The following is a 15,730-nucleotide window of genomic DNA, read 5'->3' on the forward strand; positions in this document are numbered from 1 at the left end:
GGCTATCGCTGCTTACAGTTATGTGGTTCAAAGAATAATCTTTTATTTCCTCCTTAGAAATTGGGATGTGATAACTACCTGGTAGAGGTAATTATTAATTATAAGAGGGCTGTTCAAAAGTAAAAGAAATCAAAAGTGCAAACTGTTCCAGTGATTTGGTTGAAAAATCAAGTTCTAGCGAGTCCTCGTTGAGTCAGGTATGCCGCTGTTCAAAACAAAGGAAATGGAAGAGGAATTTATGGAATGGTCTGAAGCAGAGATCTGAGTCAAATCGAGGGAGGGAGGACCAGTCTTCTACCTGTAACATGTGAAACCCAATACTGAGGCTGGCCACGAGACGTCTCAAAGGATGGAGACGGAGAAGACAGCTAAAGTTAGAACCGGGCATTCCAGAGAAGAGATGAGAAAGAAAAACCAACAGAAGCCTTTACCAGAAAAGGAAAACAAACATCATGATTAACTTGTATCTATCCCAACCTTTAGAACAGCGCTTGACATACAGTAAGACTCTAAGCTTATTACGGGTAGGGAATGTGTCTGCTAATTCTGTTGTGTTGTACTCTCCCAAGCGTTTAGTACAGTGATCTGCATGATCTACAAATATAACAACAACAGGGAACATGTCTAACTTTCACACAGTTAAGTGCTTAATAAATACTATTACTACTATTACTGGTAGCTTCTCTCTGTCCCAGGAATAGCAGTTTTTTGTACCTAGTAAGTGGTTAATAAATACTATTTAAAAGAAATATAAAAACAGGACAATTTCTAAGGACATACTGATTTATATGTTTCTTATGTCTAGTTTGGAAGTACTAACTTTAGATATAATAATTATCTGATAAGTGATTAATTTTTAAACATCTTGGGTCGAAATATTGGAAACTCATAAAATAAAAATATTCTCAGCAAAGAGCAAATTATAATGAAAAGTTATTGGCTATTTTAATTGTTTTCCTATTGGAGTAAATTTCTACTTGTGATTTTACCTTGAAGAAGCTAGCACTCACAAAAAACTGAAAAAACAAGGAAGGCACAGTTTAAAGAGGGGTCACAAACATCTCCATCTATGACTTTAGTGCAGGTAATTATTTATATGGCATTTTTGGTACGCTCAGTTCTCCTATAAACAGGACAAGGACATCCATTCTCCACAGACACGGTATTAAGGAACATTTGTGTTAATAGTACACATGCAGTGAATGCCTAAAACACACACCCTGCCCCTCCTTCTTTTAACATTGCTCTCCAGCCAGGTAGATGTGGTTGTTGGAAGGCTGTTCCCTAACAGCAATAAGCATTCTATCCAAAACATGTAGTGAAAATATTTCTCTAGAAGTGTTGAGTAACATTAAGTACTTTTTTCCCGCTAAAAACTGGAGTGACTATAAAATAATCAAATGAGACACAATACTAGACCTCCGTGGGGCTCACCATCTAAGAGATGGGGAGACCAGGCAACTTCTCTCCATTTTACAAATGAGGAAACTGAGGGTCAGTGAGTTAAGTGACTTGCCCAAGGTCATATAGGAGGTTGTGGCAAAACTCATATAAGAACTCAGGCCACTTGATTCGCAAACCCATGCTATTTCTGCTACATCATGCGGCTTTCCAAAAGTCAGGGGAATTGTAAGTACTGTTTGTCTCAGATTGCCTTGTATCTACTTCAGCGCTTAGTACAGTGTTTGACTCAGAGTAAGCAGTTGACAAATGTGCCCTTATTATTACTATTATAATTGTTATTAGCTAGGAAGAGAAGCCACAGGACTGGCTGTGGCTCACTTGTTCTTGGCCCTGGCTTCCCCTAGCCACCCTATCAGCAGCTACTCATTGATTCATTCCTCCTATGCAGTGACACTTAGTCTCACCAACTCCTCCCCACATCCTCACGCTTATCACCGGACCTGTGGTTCTCCACTCCATTCCTCATCTGAGCACTTCATCCCTCCAACCAAAACTGCAAGGTAGAGACATAAATCAATTCTACTACAGACCCAAAAGACGTAGCCCACCTTTTAATCTGAATTTGAAGCCACCACAAAAACGGATAGGTTAAAAAATGGTTCAGATCAAAAGTGCAACACAGCTGTCCGTCACATTAAATGCATATAATCCCATCGAGTAGATCTCAAATGCAGTTATAAGTTAATGACGATGCCAGCTTTAAACTCTCTTCCCATTAAAGAGTATTTTTAAAGTTTGCTTGGTTTCAGATTGATCAAGTTCTGCCTGATCCCTTACTTATCTATGAAGATTACAGGCTGTGAGAGCTCTCCATTATGTAATCTGTAAAGAAACCCTATCATTACTGCACCAATATCTGGCCGACCTCATTTCTGCCAGGCTTCTGTGGAAGGCTGTTCATGGAAATATAGGTCCCTCCCTTCTCCGCGGTCCCAATCAGGAAGTGGGGTGAACTGGAGGCTTTGTGGATAGAACACGGGCCTGGGAGTCAGAAGGACATGGGTTCTAATCCCGGCTCTGCCACTTTTCTGCTGTGTGATCTTGGGCAAGTCGTTTCACTTCTCTGTGCCTCAGTTACCTCATCTGTAAAATGGAGATTAAGAGTGTGGCCCCACTTGGGGCCACCTGATCACCTTGTATCCTCCCAGCGCTTAGAACAGTGCTTGGCACATAGTAAGCGCTTAACAAATACCACCATTATTATTGTTAATATTATGAGGGACAGGGACTGTGTCCAACCTGATTAACTTCTATCTAGTCCAATGCTTAGGACAGTGCTTGGCTCATAAGTGTTTAACGAGTACCACAATTATTACTACTGCTCAGCCTACTACCCAGTCAGTTTTATCACCAAGATTTAAGGTTAACTTTTCTCTTTTGTTTTTCGATCCATGATCTTCTTCCCACTGGCTGTCCTAGATCATCAGAATTCTGTGCTGGGGGATGGGGAGAGATTCTCACCCCCATCCTTCAAGCACCCACACCACGCCAGTCCAGGGAAGTTAATTTAAAGTCAACTCATCTAATGAAATGACTCAGTAAAATAAATTTAAATTTCTGCTAAAAACCACTGGCATTCAGGCAGGTAGTCGGATGCCCGGTAAAAGCACACAGCATCAGAGGGCCAGCCGGAATCCGAATGGGCAGGTTCACTGGCCGTGGGATTCCTTGTTTGTTGCCTCTTCTTTCCAGGGAGAGAGATATATAACTGGGGAGGGCCTGTGCTTTACAGATCTGAAACATGGGACTGGACCGCTGGCTAGAGCTTCCCAACTATATCACATCGGACTTCAGTGGGCTAGGAGGTGGGGACACTAATGGGACATAGCTCGGAGGGAGCAATTATATTTATTTGGTCAAAATGCCAGGGAATGGCAAAGGCTAAAGATTTTCTATATTCAAAATATTTACCCTGAAAGTCAGAGAAGAATACAAGACAGACAGAACAAGACCATAGTAAGAGGGTATTGCTGCCAGGTCCAAGTTCCTTAAAGGAGTCCTCTAGACTGTAAGCTCGTCCGCTACATGGGAACCTTGTTGTTGACAGGGAATGTGTCTGTTATCTTATTATACTGTATTCTTCAAGCACTTAGTACAGTGTTCTGCTCACAGGAAGGGCTCGATAAATATGACTGAATGACTACCCATCCACTGTAATCTTTTAAATGTGAATTCTTCTAGACTGTAAGCTCAACGTGGGCAGGGAACATGTCTACCAACTCTGTTGCACTATACTTTCCTAAGTGCTTAGTACAGTGTGCTGCACACAGTAAGTGCTCAATAAATACTACTGATTGAATCCAATGGTTCTGTCTAATGTCTGTTAAAAGATGCTGTTGGAGTAGAACCCATTCTCAAATATAGATGGTGCTGATGCCAGTCCCTGATAGCACAGAGTGATGAGAGAAGCAGCGTGGTCCAGGAGAAGGGTCACCGGTCTGGGAGTCAGAGGACCTAATCCCAGATTCTGATCCTGGCTCTGCCACTTCCCTGCTGTGTGACCTTGGGCAAGTCACTTCACTTCTCTTTGCCTCAGTTTTCTCACCTGTAAAATGGGGATTCCATACCCGTTCTCCTTCCCACTTAGACTGTGAGCTTCAAATGGAACAGGGGTCGTGTCCAACCTGATTACCTTAGGTCCGCCCCAGTGCTTGGCACAGAGTAATTGCTAAATACCATAATTATTATTATATGTTGCGAGACAAGCAGAACATATACATGAAGCTGGATCACTCAAAATACAGGCCACCTTGTTGCTTCAGTCTATAATTGCTGCACGCAACATAGACTGCACCAATTGGTGGATTTGGCTGTCAATTATCTAGCATATTATGTATTCGTTAGGTCTCGGAATTAACTTTGGCTCTGTTGTTATTGTTCTCTGTACACGCAATTTAATATCCATTATATGTCCACCTTATGCTAAGTGACTACTGAAGCTTATATCATCTGACAGTTTCACTGCTTAGCTCCTGAGCGAGATACCAAATAAGGGCAGCTAAATTTAGAGTCCCCTGGGCTGACTTCATCTAACCTGGTCCTCCACAAGTAACGTAGTGAAAGTAGCGTTATGAATATTACCTTATGACAGGATCAGCCTAATTTAAAAGGGCGGGGCCACCACCCGAAACTGAAACAAGAAGCACCGGGACGTGCCTGCAAAAGCATTTTTTCATCACAGGGGCTCAGGAGGGGGAAATGGCTCCTCCATTCTCTATCAGGGAAGGTGCCCTCTGAAAAGTAGCACGCCCTAGAGGAAAGAGCCCGAGCCTGGAAGTCAGAGGACTGGGTTCCAATCTCGGCTCCACCAAACCTCTGCTGTGTGACCCTGGGAAAGTCACTTAACTTATCTTGGCCTCAGTCTCCTCTTCTGTAAAATGGGGATTAAGACTGTGAGCCCTTTATGGGAGAGGGACTGTTCCCAACCTGATTATGTTGCATTTACCCCAGCAGTCCAACCTGATTATCTGTACCTACTCCAGGACTTAGAACAGTGCCTTGCACATAATAAGCATTTAGCAAATACCATTTTTTTTTTTAAAATGGACTCTCAACTTGGCAATCCCTACCACAACCACCAGGCCTTTACAGAGAGTTGTGAGGGCTAGAAATGATCATCCTGCTTCTCCTCCAAGGGACTGACCCTGCTAACCAAAAAAGTTTCCTCATATACACTTCAGAAGTCTCCCTCCAAATACAAGGGTTCCTAAGCTTTGCTGGAGGCAAATTTATTCTTAGTCCTCATTTTCCATCAACTAAGTTCACAGCCATCATATTCAAGAGATCAGTAGGTCCCCTGAAACAGTATTACAAGAACCCATTTAGCCTTTCCCTCGACTCTTCACAATATGGCAGCCCAAATTTTTTTCCTGTGCTCTCTCTCACTTGGGTTTCGCTGGCTTTCGGATTGCTTGTGAGGAGACAAATGGAATGGAATGCAGTCATTTTTTATTGGCTTTGAAACACTCTCTTGGGACTGGAAAACATTCTTGAATATTAGAGCTTCTAAATACCTTTTCTGAAAGCCCTTGCTTCATGGAAACAAATGGGATTTTACATTAACGCAGCAAACAAAGAAGAAAATGGAACAAACGTGAACAAAATGCAATCCTTTATCTTCTAATGGGATGCAAAAACAAGGAGCTAAAGTCTGTTACAGTGCTAGTTCTGAGAGGTATAACTGGTGAGAAAAGAAGCAAAATAATATGTAAAAAGGAGACTGCAAAAATTCAAACACAAAAATTCAAGTATAATAAGACCATTAAAAATAAAGGCTGTTTGATTTACAACTGGAGTATATTAAAAGGATCAAAATACCCAGGTAGGACGAAAAGGGAAATTAAGGAGATTCTCTGAAATACCAAAAATGACCCAAGACATCTGCATATCAGTAGAGAAACGAGGCTGAAGCAGGAAGATTTTGGGGGAGTAACAATGTGTTTTATACTTTCCCCCAATAGCAACCTTTGAAAATTACTGACTGAAGCCAGAGAAAGTTCAAGGATGAAATATAGAAATGACAAACAAGTTTAAGGAGAAATTTATTTTTAACACTGGGCAAATAAAATCCCATACTTTGGAATCCCTCCACATTCCAGTGGGTCTCCAGAACCTATTTGCTGGCAAAGCAAGAGAGCCTGCAAGTTTCTAGAGCAGAGCCTGTCTGTGATTCCATGCAAAAATATGCTTATCTACAGGGTATCAATTTGAGAGCTTAGTGGTAATCATTTAAATGCCACGAAAATGTTTCTACTAGAACAGATTAGTGGCGAATGTCCAATGGCTTCGCTAGGAGGCTTTCAAACCGGTAACGTCCCAGCTGCACGAGGCTACACATTTAAATACCGAAAGCTAAGGGACACATTCAAGCAAATTCACTTAAAGATCTGCTCTATTATTAGAAGTCTGGGTGTTTTCTACCAAAGAGAGAGGAAGCAACAAAAATATTTTACACTGATACTTGATATTGCTAGATTCTGATAAACCTTACATTACAAAGTCATCCTCTGCCCATGGGCTTGTAAACCAGCATTACTACCTCCTCCCCGGGTGGCAGTGCTTCCCTGAGCCTCAGGGGGCAGAGATGGCATGGCCAGACCGCCTTCTGTTTAGTGAACTGCTGCTATCCAACCTGGGGTCGGGGGCAGGAAATGAGCCCAGGATTCAAAAGGACCCTGAAATAGTTGGAAACCCACTGGCATTTCCAAACGTGAGAAGCAGCATGGCCTAGTGGATAGAGAATGGGCCCGGGAGGCAGAAGGACCTGGGATTAATTGCGGCTCCACCGCTGGTCTGCTGTGTGACCTTGGGCCAGTCATCTAACTTCTCTGTGTCTTAGTTACCGCATCTGTAAGATGGGGATTCAGTCTGTGAGCCGCATGTGAGACACGGACTGTGTCCAACCTGATTACTCTGTATCTACCCCAGTATTTAGAATGGCACGTGGAACATAGTAAGTGCTTAATGAATACCCTTTTTTAAAACAACAAGAACAACAAAAAAACCCTTCAACCACACTGCTTGCCACCTGACCCCTGAAAAGTTGCTCTGGGGAAACAGACAGGATGGCTCCTTGGATGTATGCAGCAGTTAAAACCAATCGCTATTTCACCTCCTTGAGGTCGTGCTCTAATAAACAGTATTCTACTGGTCCTCTAAACTGTAAGGTCTTCGTGGGCAGGTAACGTATCTACCATCTCTGTTGTACTGTTCCCTTCCAAGGGCTTAATACGGTGCTCGGCACACAGTAAGTGCTCAATAAATGCCACTGATTGGTTGGTCTCCTCCCAGATTCTAGGAGGGTTTTCAGGACAGAGGCCCCAAACAGAGACTTCATAACCCACCCACCAATTTGGCTGAAGTGCACAAACTGTTTTTCCATGGCCCTCTCTCCAATTTTCTGTTGACTGCCATCAGAGATTTTTGAAAATTAGTGAACAGTTCCTCTAAAATAGGTCTGTCCCCATTGTTGAAACTAAGGCAGGTATGATTCTTCCATTTTTTACTCTTGGTTTACTGCACTTGTGTACCTGAATAGAATTTTTTCACGTTCTTTATCCAGTTCCTTTTCCTTTCTAGAGGTCTTCCTTTCCCTTTCCATTTCACCTTAATATTTTACCAATTTTTATATATATTTTTTAAAAAATTATGGATATTAAGGATAATGCAGTCATATCCTGATTGGCAGAGCATGAACATTTAAGCAAAATGTTAATGTTAATCTCTTACCTGAGCAAAGCTGTTCGACTTTTGTGTAGTTTAATGAGACTATGTCATTAACCCATGCAATGATGTCATGTCTGCTCATAGTCTCTTGGGTTATCGAGGTAGAATACACATTGACCGCCATCCCCCAACTGCAAAAAACAAGGAAATATATTTACTTTCTTCAAAATGGATCATCTCCCAAACCTCCAGTAACAAAGAGAGAGGAACCTGGTTTGAACCACCTACCTCTAGATCTAGCTCCGAGCCCACCTTGGAAGCCAAGTCAGCCAGGTCACTTGACTGACAGATAACATCACGGGCTTTTCCAGGCCCAAGGCTCCACTTCTACAGTGCTGCCACTCTGGGGGCATCCCATGTGATTGGGCAGAGTGGCAGCAGGATGAGGAAGACAACTCAGAGGTTCTAATACCCCTGGCAGGCAGATTACTGGATCAATCACACAATCACAAGGAGTGCAGGAGGATGCAAACTCATGGCTAAACTACCCATCTATGAGATCTCACCCAAACCAGTATCAGATCATCCATATAAAACTGAGCCAAAATCCATCATACGAATCCCTGCATTTACAGTTTTAAAAATGATTTGGAGTCATTTCCACCATTAAGAAACATTTGGGATTTTTCCCCCCAAGAGTCATTTGTTTTACCCAGTACGGATTCAGCTAATGACTAAATTGAGCAGGGTAATAACTGCTTGCCAATACATAATGGCTAAATTTGATAGTGCCTTTCATGCGATTTTAGATCACACCCTTTTTCTTCTCTGCTCTGAATCACAATAACCTTCTAGTTCTCACTGAGCCCTACTGAATGCTCAAATGTACATTTTGAAAGTTTTCTACATCTTATTTTGATTGCATCTATACTGCTATCAGGAGTGAGAGTTAGGGAAGGTTGTGGAGGAAGAATAGGAAGTTAGAAAGGAGCAAGTAACATGTACCGAGAATTACTTTAGTGATTGAGGGTCTCAAGGACAAATAAAGAAATTTACTTCTTCAACTGGCATGGCAATACTTCTTTCAGATTACACTTTCTTTACTTCACAAGGTGATACCGGTCCCCTAAAATATATTGCTAGGAAATGGAGGACAACAATTCATCATCATCTTTGACAGTATTTATTGAACAATTGAAGGCAAAGTACTGCAGAAGGTATCGGGGAAGCTTTCAGTAGAAGATAAATTGCAACCCTGCCCTGAGAAAGCTTAAAATACAATGCGGAAGGGGAGTGACCATAAATTGATGAATATATAAAAGTTAAGCGAATGCAAAAGTAAACACAAATCCAGTGGATTAAAAAAAAAAATCAACAACAAACATTTATGTAAAGAAGAGTGTTAAGGTGGCTGAGATGGCAGCCCAGAGAAGTATAGGGATTAATTGAGAAGTTGTAATGGAAAACATTTCATCCCTACTTTCACTAGAATTTGCTACAGCATCTGCCAATCAAAAAATAAAAAAAGAAGAGAAAACAGAGTAGTTTCTAATACTGTTGAGGTATTGCAATTGCTAGGTCTATGTAGCTTGCAAATTTAAAACCACTCCTAGTTACTCTCCCACAGTTATCTCAAACTGTAGAAGTGAAACAAAAAATGTTACAACATAGTAAAAAGCACACACTGCCTGTCTGTTGCAAGTCTCCCTCCAATGACCTGAAGCCTTGTATCAGGTACGTTAAAACTAATGTCAGCACCCACACTTTTCATATACCTCTTTCTCACACTCTACACCTCTTACAACTAGTGACCCTGACACTTCCAATTCGGAGGGGGACGGAGAGGGAGAGGAAAAGCAGGAAGTCACTTACACAAAAAGTGATTCTGCCAAGGTTGGTGTGGAACCGACAATTTCAGCACACTTTCAGCACAATGGATTTTACTGTGCTACCTGTTGGCCAAATCATAAAGAACACGGACCCTTACCTGTAGAACTATGCTTCCCAGCCTGTGGCTTTGCTGTCCTCTGTCTCTGCACCCCGATCTTACCCATCAACCCTATCTCCCAAAATCCTGCCCCACCTTCTATTCTATTTCTAGTCTATCTTAATTCTTTTTAACTTCTGGGTGTCACTGGAGACCTTGCTACTCCTGCTGCTGCCCTGGCCCCTATACAGTCTGCACTTCCTACCCTCCAGTGGGACAGAAGGCCCTGTATGACAGAAGGTTGGGGAGGTGAAGCAGCGTGGCTCACTGGAAAGAGCACGGGCTTTGGAGTCAGAGGTCATGGGTTCGAACCCCGGCTCTGCCACTTGCCAGCTGTGTGACTTTGGGCAAGTCACTTAACTTCTCAGTGCCTCAGTTCCCTCATCTGTAAAATGGGGATTAAGACTGTGAGCCCCACGTGGGACAACCTGACTCCCCTGTGTCTACCCCAGCGCTTAGAACAGTGCGTGGCACATAGTAAGCGCTTAACAAATACCAACATTAAGGTGGTCTCAGGTGGCGGGCCCCGCCTCTCCACCCCAATCTGGCCCCAATCTTCAGCTACGGAGTGCTAAGCACTGTACTAAGCACTTCTGAAAGCACAACAGAAGACATACATTCCCTGTCCTCAATGAGAAGCAGCATGGCATAGTGGACAGAGCATGGGCCTGGGAGTCAGAAGGTCATGGGTTCTAATCCCAGCTCTGTCACTTGTCTGCTGTGTGACTTTGGGTAAGTCATGTCACTTCTCTGGGCCTCAGTTACCATATCTGTAAAATGGGGATTGAGACTGTGAGCCCCATATGGGAAAGGGACTCTGTCCAACTCAATTTGCTTGTATCCACCCCAGTGCTTAGTACAGTGCCTGACACATAGTAAGCACTTAACGAATACCATCATCATCATCATCATGAGTTTACAATCTAATGGGGCATTAAAGGACCATGATAATCCAAATCACGTGAAGGAAAACAACGATTCAATATTAATCTGAATCTATTAAGTTTCATCTAGGATGGCTTCTGAAAGACTTTGGTAGCTCCCCTCAGACACTAAGATGTGCCTCCCTCTTTGGACATACTGGAGCACAAACATTATTCCGAGCTTCTAAGATTTCCAAAGAGTGCAGCTAATTGACATATAATTTCAGAGTGCTCTTTCCCCTCCCCAACTTCCTTGGACTTCATTCTTACTTGGCTCCTTGCATTCTAATTAAACTATTATTAATGATTTTGCTGTCTTACAAAGTACTTGTGTCCAAAGAATGAAGAAATTGGAAACATCATGAGAAATTATAACCAAATGATGGAGTCAAAATGGGACAGTACTATGACTGACTTAGAAACAAAATCAGCATGGAACTGTGTCAAAAATTCTCTGTCCCTGAGTCAGTTCTAAGAAAAATAACTAGGAAAGCCTTTTTAAATACAAACCTGAAGATGGTAAATGGAGGAACTGAAATTGGGCAATTGATATTCAGCAGGAGTACCGCAAAGTCTTCAGACTGAAAAATTGCTAGAGGCATGGATTTGGAACAGACTCTCTCTGAAAGGGGATTTCATCATGGATTCCTCCTCTGATTACGAATCAGCATGGCATTAGTAAAATACCAAAGAAGATTAAAACATAACGCTACAAGTAAACCCCCAGTGATTGAAATGGATTAGGGGTCACCCCAGACCAAAAGGAAAGAAGTTAAAGCAGTGAACAATGAAAGATGGTCAGTATTTAACCCACTTTGGGTGTAACAAGGCAGTATCTTGTAAACTATCTTTTGGCCCCAATCTTCAGGACCCTAAAAGCCCCTCTTGAGTTCTGAAAGATGAACCAATAACACCACTGATTATTCACTAGAATTGTCCCCCACAACCCCAAGTCACTTACGAAACCTAGCACAAACCCTTCACTGAATTGGAGCCAAGGCTAATGGTTTTAATCCGGTGAGGAGGATTTTTTTCCAACCGGGGAAAAAGCAGTTTTATGTTCGCATTTCAAATTGTCCTTGCATTTGGCAATTCAAAATAACAAAACTCATATAAGCTGTGCAGCTGTGTTTCTGGATAGCATGGTGTCTTACGAAGCCACTTCTTCTGAATCATTGACTCAAAGAGAAAAAGGAGTCTCAAATTTTTCATAAATGCGACCACTTTAAAAATACAAGTACAGTACTTGAATGCAGGACAGGAGCGAGATATATATATATGCATATACATATATATATATATTGCCTTCTCCTCCCATCTGCCTCCCACTCCTGTTTCCATCACTGCACTCGTTTTCCCGCTCCTGCAGCCACCCCCATCGGCCCTCCCGGAGACAATGATGCAGGGATGGTCTGGACGTTGAAGACCCTGGGAAATGCACTGGCCCTAAAGGATGGGGAGAGGGGAGAAAGAGGGAAGACCAGTGCAAATCTCCAGCAACTCCTGGGAGTTATAGGAACTGGCTCAAAGGCAAGAGTCAGCAGGGGTTCACACAATTAAGTCAGGAGCAAAGCAGGGCCTGAACAAATCAGCACTCAGCCCTCTAGCCATTCCTCTTAAATATAAGCTATTTTCCTCCACATTTTTTTCCAGGTTGTTCAGCTAGAGCCAAATATGCAGAATCCTCCTCCCAGGAAAGCCTTAAGAGAAAAAGTGGCTCATCTTTATTTCCTTCCGTTATGACTTTCCCCCAAAATTAACCTCCCACTAAATTTGGTTTTAATTTGGCTAGAAAAACCAGGTCTTATCAGGCAGACCCTTATGCCTCTTGGGGTTTGGAAGATATGTAAACTGTCTTTAGTCATACTAAATGAGTTTTTAGTGTGCTCATTTCCTCCATAAAACCAGTAATGAGAACAAGGTCAGAAACAGGGGATGAAGAAAATATTCCCTATAAATAGTCCAACAGTGAAGCTGCAAGAAGTCGAATTTTACTGAAAGTAAGAATCACATGGAAATTTAGGGGAAAACCAGAAAATGTTTTTGGGGATCTAAATCTTGGCACTTTGGAGAGATTATGAGATAAATATTGACTCCATATGATTCTGCCCTTCTTAACAAGATGCTTCCTTGCTATTTTAAATAACACCGGCCCTTTTACAAGACCGCTGTAGTTAAAATTTTCTCCTTAAGAATATCCTGCAAGCCAGAACACTACAACACCCTAGAAGCTACGGCAATCAAAGGACAGGGAGTGCTCAGGCTTGAGAATGAAGAGACTTGCTATTGATTCTTGGCTCTAGCTCCAAGTCACCAAGAGACCCCCAAGAAGTTGTTTTCCTCAGCCTCTCTCTCTTCTTGAGAGTATTCTATCCATCCATAGGAAAGATAAGACTATCAACCCACCCCTACATCACTGGGATTTGGGAGGATAAAGGAGATACAATGACTGGATAGGAATGCTCTCCAAATATTAAGAGAGGAACTATATCCTGCATTATATCATTCCAGTTGCGATTAAGATCCACTTTCCTAGGACCCATTTATTCTCTGATCTTATGTGCTTAGCATTTTAATAAAATCTCAGTTTATGTTAATTTACCCTTGTTTTTCTATCCTTCCAGCCCTTCTGTTACCAACAGTTGCTCCTGCTCTTTTTCTTGCTATGTCAATCATATTTATTAAACTAAGTATGCACAGAGCACTGTACTAAGCACTTGGGAGAGTACTATACAACAGAGTTGGCTAACCTATTCCCTGCCCACAACCAGCTTACAGTCTAGAGGGGGAGACAGACATTAACATAAATAAATAAATTAAGGATATGTAATAAATGCTGTGGGGCTGAAGGAGGGACGAATAAAGGATACTAATCCAAGTTCAAGGCGACACAGAAGGGAATGGGAGAAGAGGAAACGTGGGCTTAATCGGGGAAGGCCTCATGGAGGAGATGTGCTTTCAGATATGTGTCTGTCAGATATGAAGAGGAGCAGCTTGAGAAGCCACATGGTGTAGACCACGGGCCTGGGTTCTATTTAGTTGCCATTGTTTTTACGAGATGTTCTTCCCCTTGATTCTATTTATTGCCATTGTTCTTATCTGTCCGTCTCCCCCGATAAGACTGTAAGCCCGTCAAACGGCAGGGACTGTCTTTATCTGCTGCCAACTTGTTCATTCCAAGCGCTTAGTACAGTGCTCTGCACATAGTAAGTGCTCAATAGATACTATTGAATGAACTGAACGAGTCAGAAGGTCATGGGTTCTAATCCTGGCTCTGCCACTTGTCTGCTGTGTGACCTCAGGCAAGGCACTTTACTTTGCCTCAGTTACCTCATCTATAAAATGGGGTGATGATAACAATTATTATTATTATGAGGGAAGAAGTTTCAGGGCAGAGGCAGGACATGGGCAAGAGGTCAATGGCGAGATAGACAAGGTCAAGGTACAGTGAGTAGGTTTGGTATTAAAGGAGTAAAGAATGTGCCTGGGTTGTAGTAGGGAAGTAGGGAGGTAAGGCTGGAGGGGGCAAGATAATTGAGTGCTTTAAAGCCGACAGTAAGGAGGTTCTGTTTGATGTGGAGGTGGATGGGCAGCCTCCGGAGGTTCTTGAGGACTGATGAGACACAGACTGTTTTTGTAAACATCTGGGGAGCAGAGTGAAGTATAGACTGGAGTGGGGGAGAGACAGGAGGCAGGGAGGTCAGCAAGAAGGCTGATGCAGTAATCAAGGCAGACTACGATAAGTGCTTGAATTACCGTGGTAGTAATCTGGATGGAGAGGAAAGGGCAGTTATCAGCAATGTGAAGGGTGAAACTGACAGAATTTGGTGACATTAAATAAGTGAGTTGAATGAGAGAGAACAGTCAAGGATAATGGCAAGGTTACAGGCGTGTGAGACAAGGAGGATGGTGATGTCTACAGTACTGGAAAAGTCAAGGCGAGGATGGAGTTTGGGTGGGAAGATAATAATAATAATAGTATTTGTGAAGCGCTAGATGAGGAGTTCTGTTTTAAGTTCTAGGTGTCAGTGGGACATCTAAATAGTGATGTCCCAAAGGCAGGTAGAAATGTGAGACTGCTGAGAAAGAGAAAGATCAGGGCTGGAGATGTAGGTTTGTGCAAATAATGTGTCTTTCTGCCCCCTCCCCCCCCAACTCCCCATTAGATTGTAGGCTCCGTGAAGGTAGGGGCGATGTCTCTTACTTTTATTGTAGCTCTCCTGTATCTACATAGCACAATGCTCTGCAGGCAGTGGGTGCTCGATATATACGCTATGGAATAGTTACGTAAGTAATACTAAAAAACCCCTCTATGAGAAAAACCAAAGCCCCCCTAGCCAGGGAAAATAGCCAAAACATAGTGCAGCATAGATTTCCATTTGAGTCCAAGGCAGAATCCTTATACCTCAACTTGGGCATACTAAGATTGCCTACCAGCCTACCCTTGTGAGTCAGAGGTCGTGGGTTCTAATCCCAGCTCCGCCACTTGTCAGCTGTGTGACTTTGGGCAAGACACTTAACTTCTCTGTGCCTCAGTTACTTCATCTGTAAAATGGGGATTAAGACTGAGTGCCCCATGTGGGACAACCTGATAACCTTGTATCTGCCCCAGTGCTTGGCACATAGTAAGTGCTTAACAAATACCATCAATATTATTATTATCCTAATTATCTTGGCATCTAGCCTCTGGTTCTCCTTGCCTCACACTGACCTCCCTTTACAAAAAGGAAAACCAGGGAAACACTCTCTGTTCTGTGACTTTCTACTTCACCTTAACTAACTCGCTGCCCCCTTGAAACCTGCTAAAGACTGTGACCCAGGAATGCAGCAGTTAAATCCAGGGCATTTTCCCATCACTGCATTATCTGGCAGCCAAATATATTTGCAGTTGGAGGTTGACCTTTAAGCCACTTGCTTTACCTGCACCCCTTGTAGATTTGAGTTTCTTTCATAACACGGTTGTACAATGTAGTGAGTGCTTTAGCTCTTTTGTGAAACCGGTAGTTGATAGAGCTGGCCACTGGGACAGAGGGCAAGGCATGGAAAAGCCAGAACTGATCCCTCCCTCCTAATTCTGTCTTTTGTCTCAACCAGGCAACGATATTTACTGAGGGCTCCGTGTGTGCAGAGCATTGACAGCTCTCACTGTCTCTAGTAAAAGTGTTGTAACTGGCTGGGGGGGACGGGACGG

The 15,730-nt window shown here is 42.7% G+C and overlaps 1 protein-coding gene across 3 annotated transcripts in view; it reads right to left on the reverse strand.

Moving 5' to 3' along the window:
• MAPRE2 (microtubule associated protein RP/EB family member 2) overlaps window positions 1-15,730 on the reverse strand; it is a 122,073-nt gene that overhangs the window by 40,269 nt on the left and 66,074 nt on the right. For all 3 annotated transcript variants that reach the window (XM_007667463.4, XM_029068422.2, XM_001515564.5), the window contains one exon: window positions 7,693-7,820. In XM_007667463.4, the coding sequence (XP_007665653.1) occupies window positions 7,693-7,813 (121 nt within the window). In that variant the 5' untranslated portion in view covers window positions 7,814-7,820. The remainder of the gene's footprint in view (window positions 1-7,692; window positions 7,821-15,730) is intronic.

This window comes from Ornithorhynchus anatinus, chromosome 7 (assembly GCF_004115215.2).
Source record: "Ornithorhynchus anatinus isolate Pmale09 chromosome 7, mOrnAna1.pri.v4, whole genome shotgun sequence".
Taxonomy (NCBI): Eukaryota; Metazoa; Chordata; class Mammalia; order Monotremata; family Ornithorhynchidae; genus Ornithorhynchus; species Ornithorhynchus anatinus.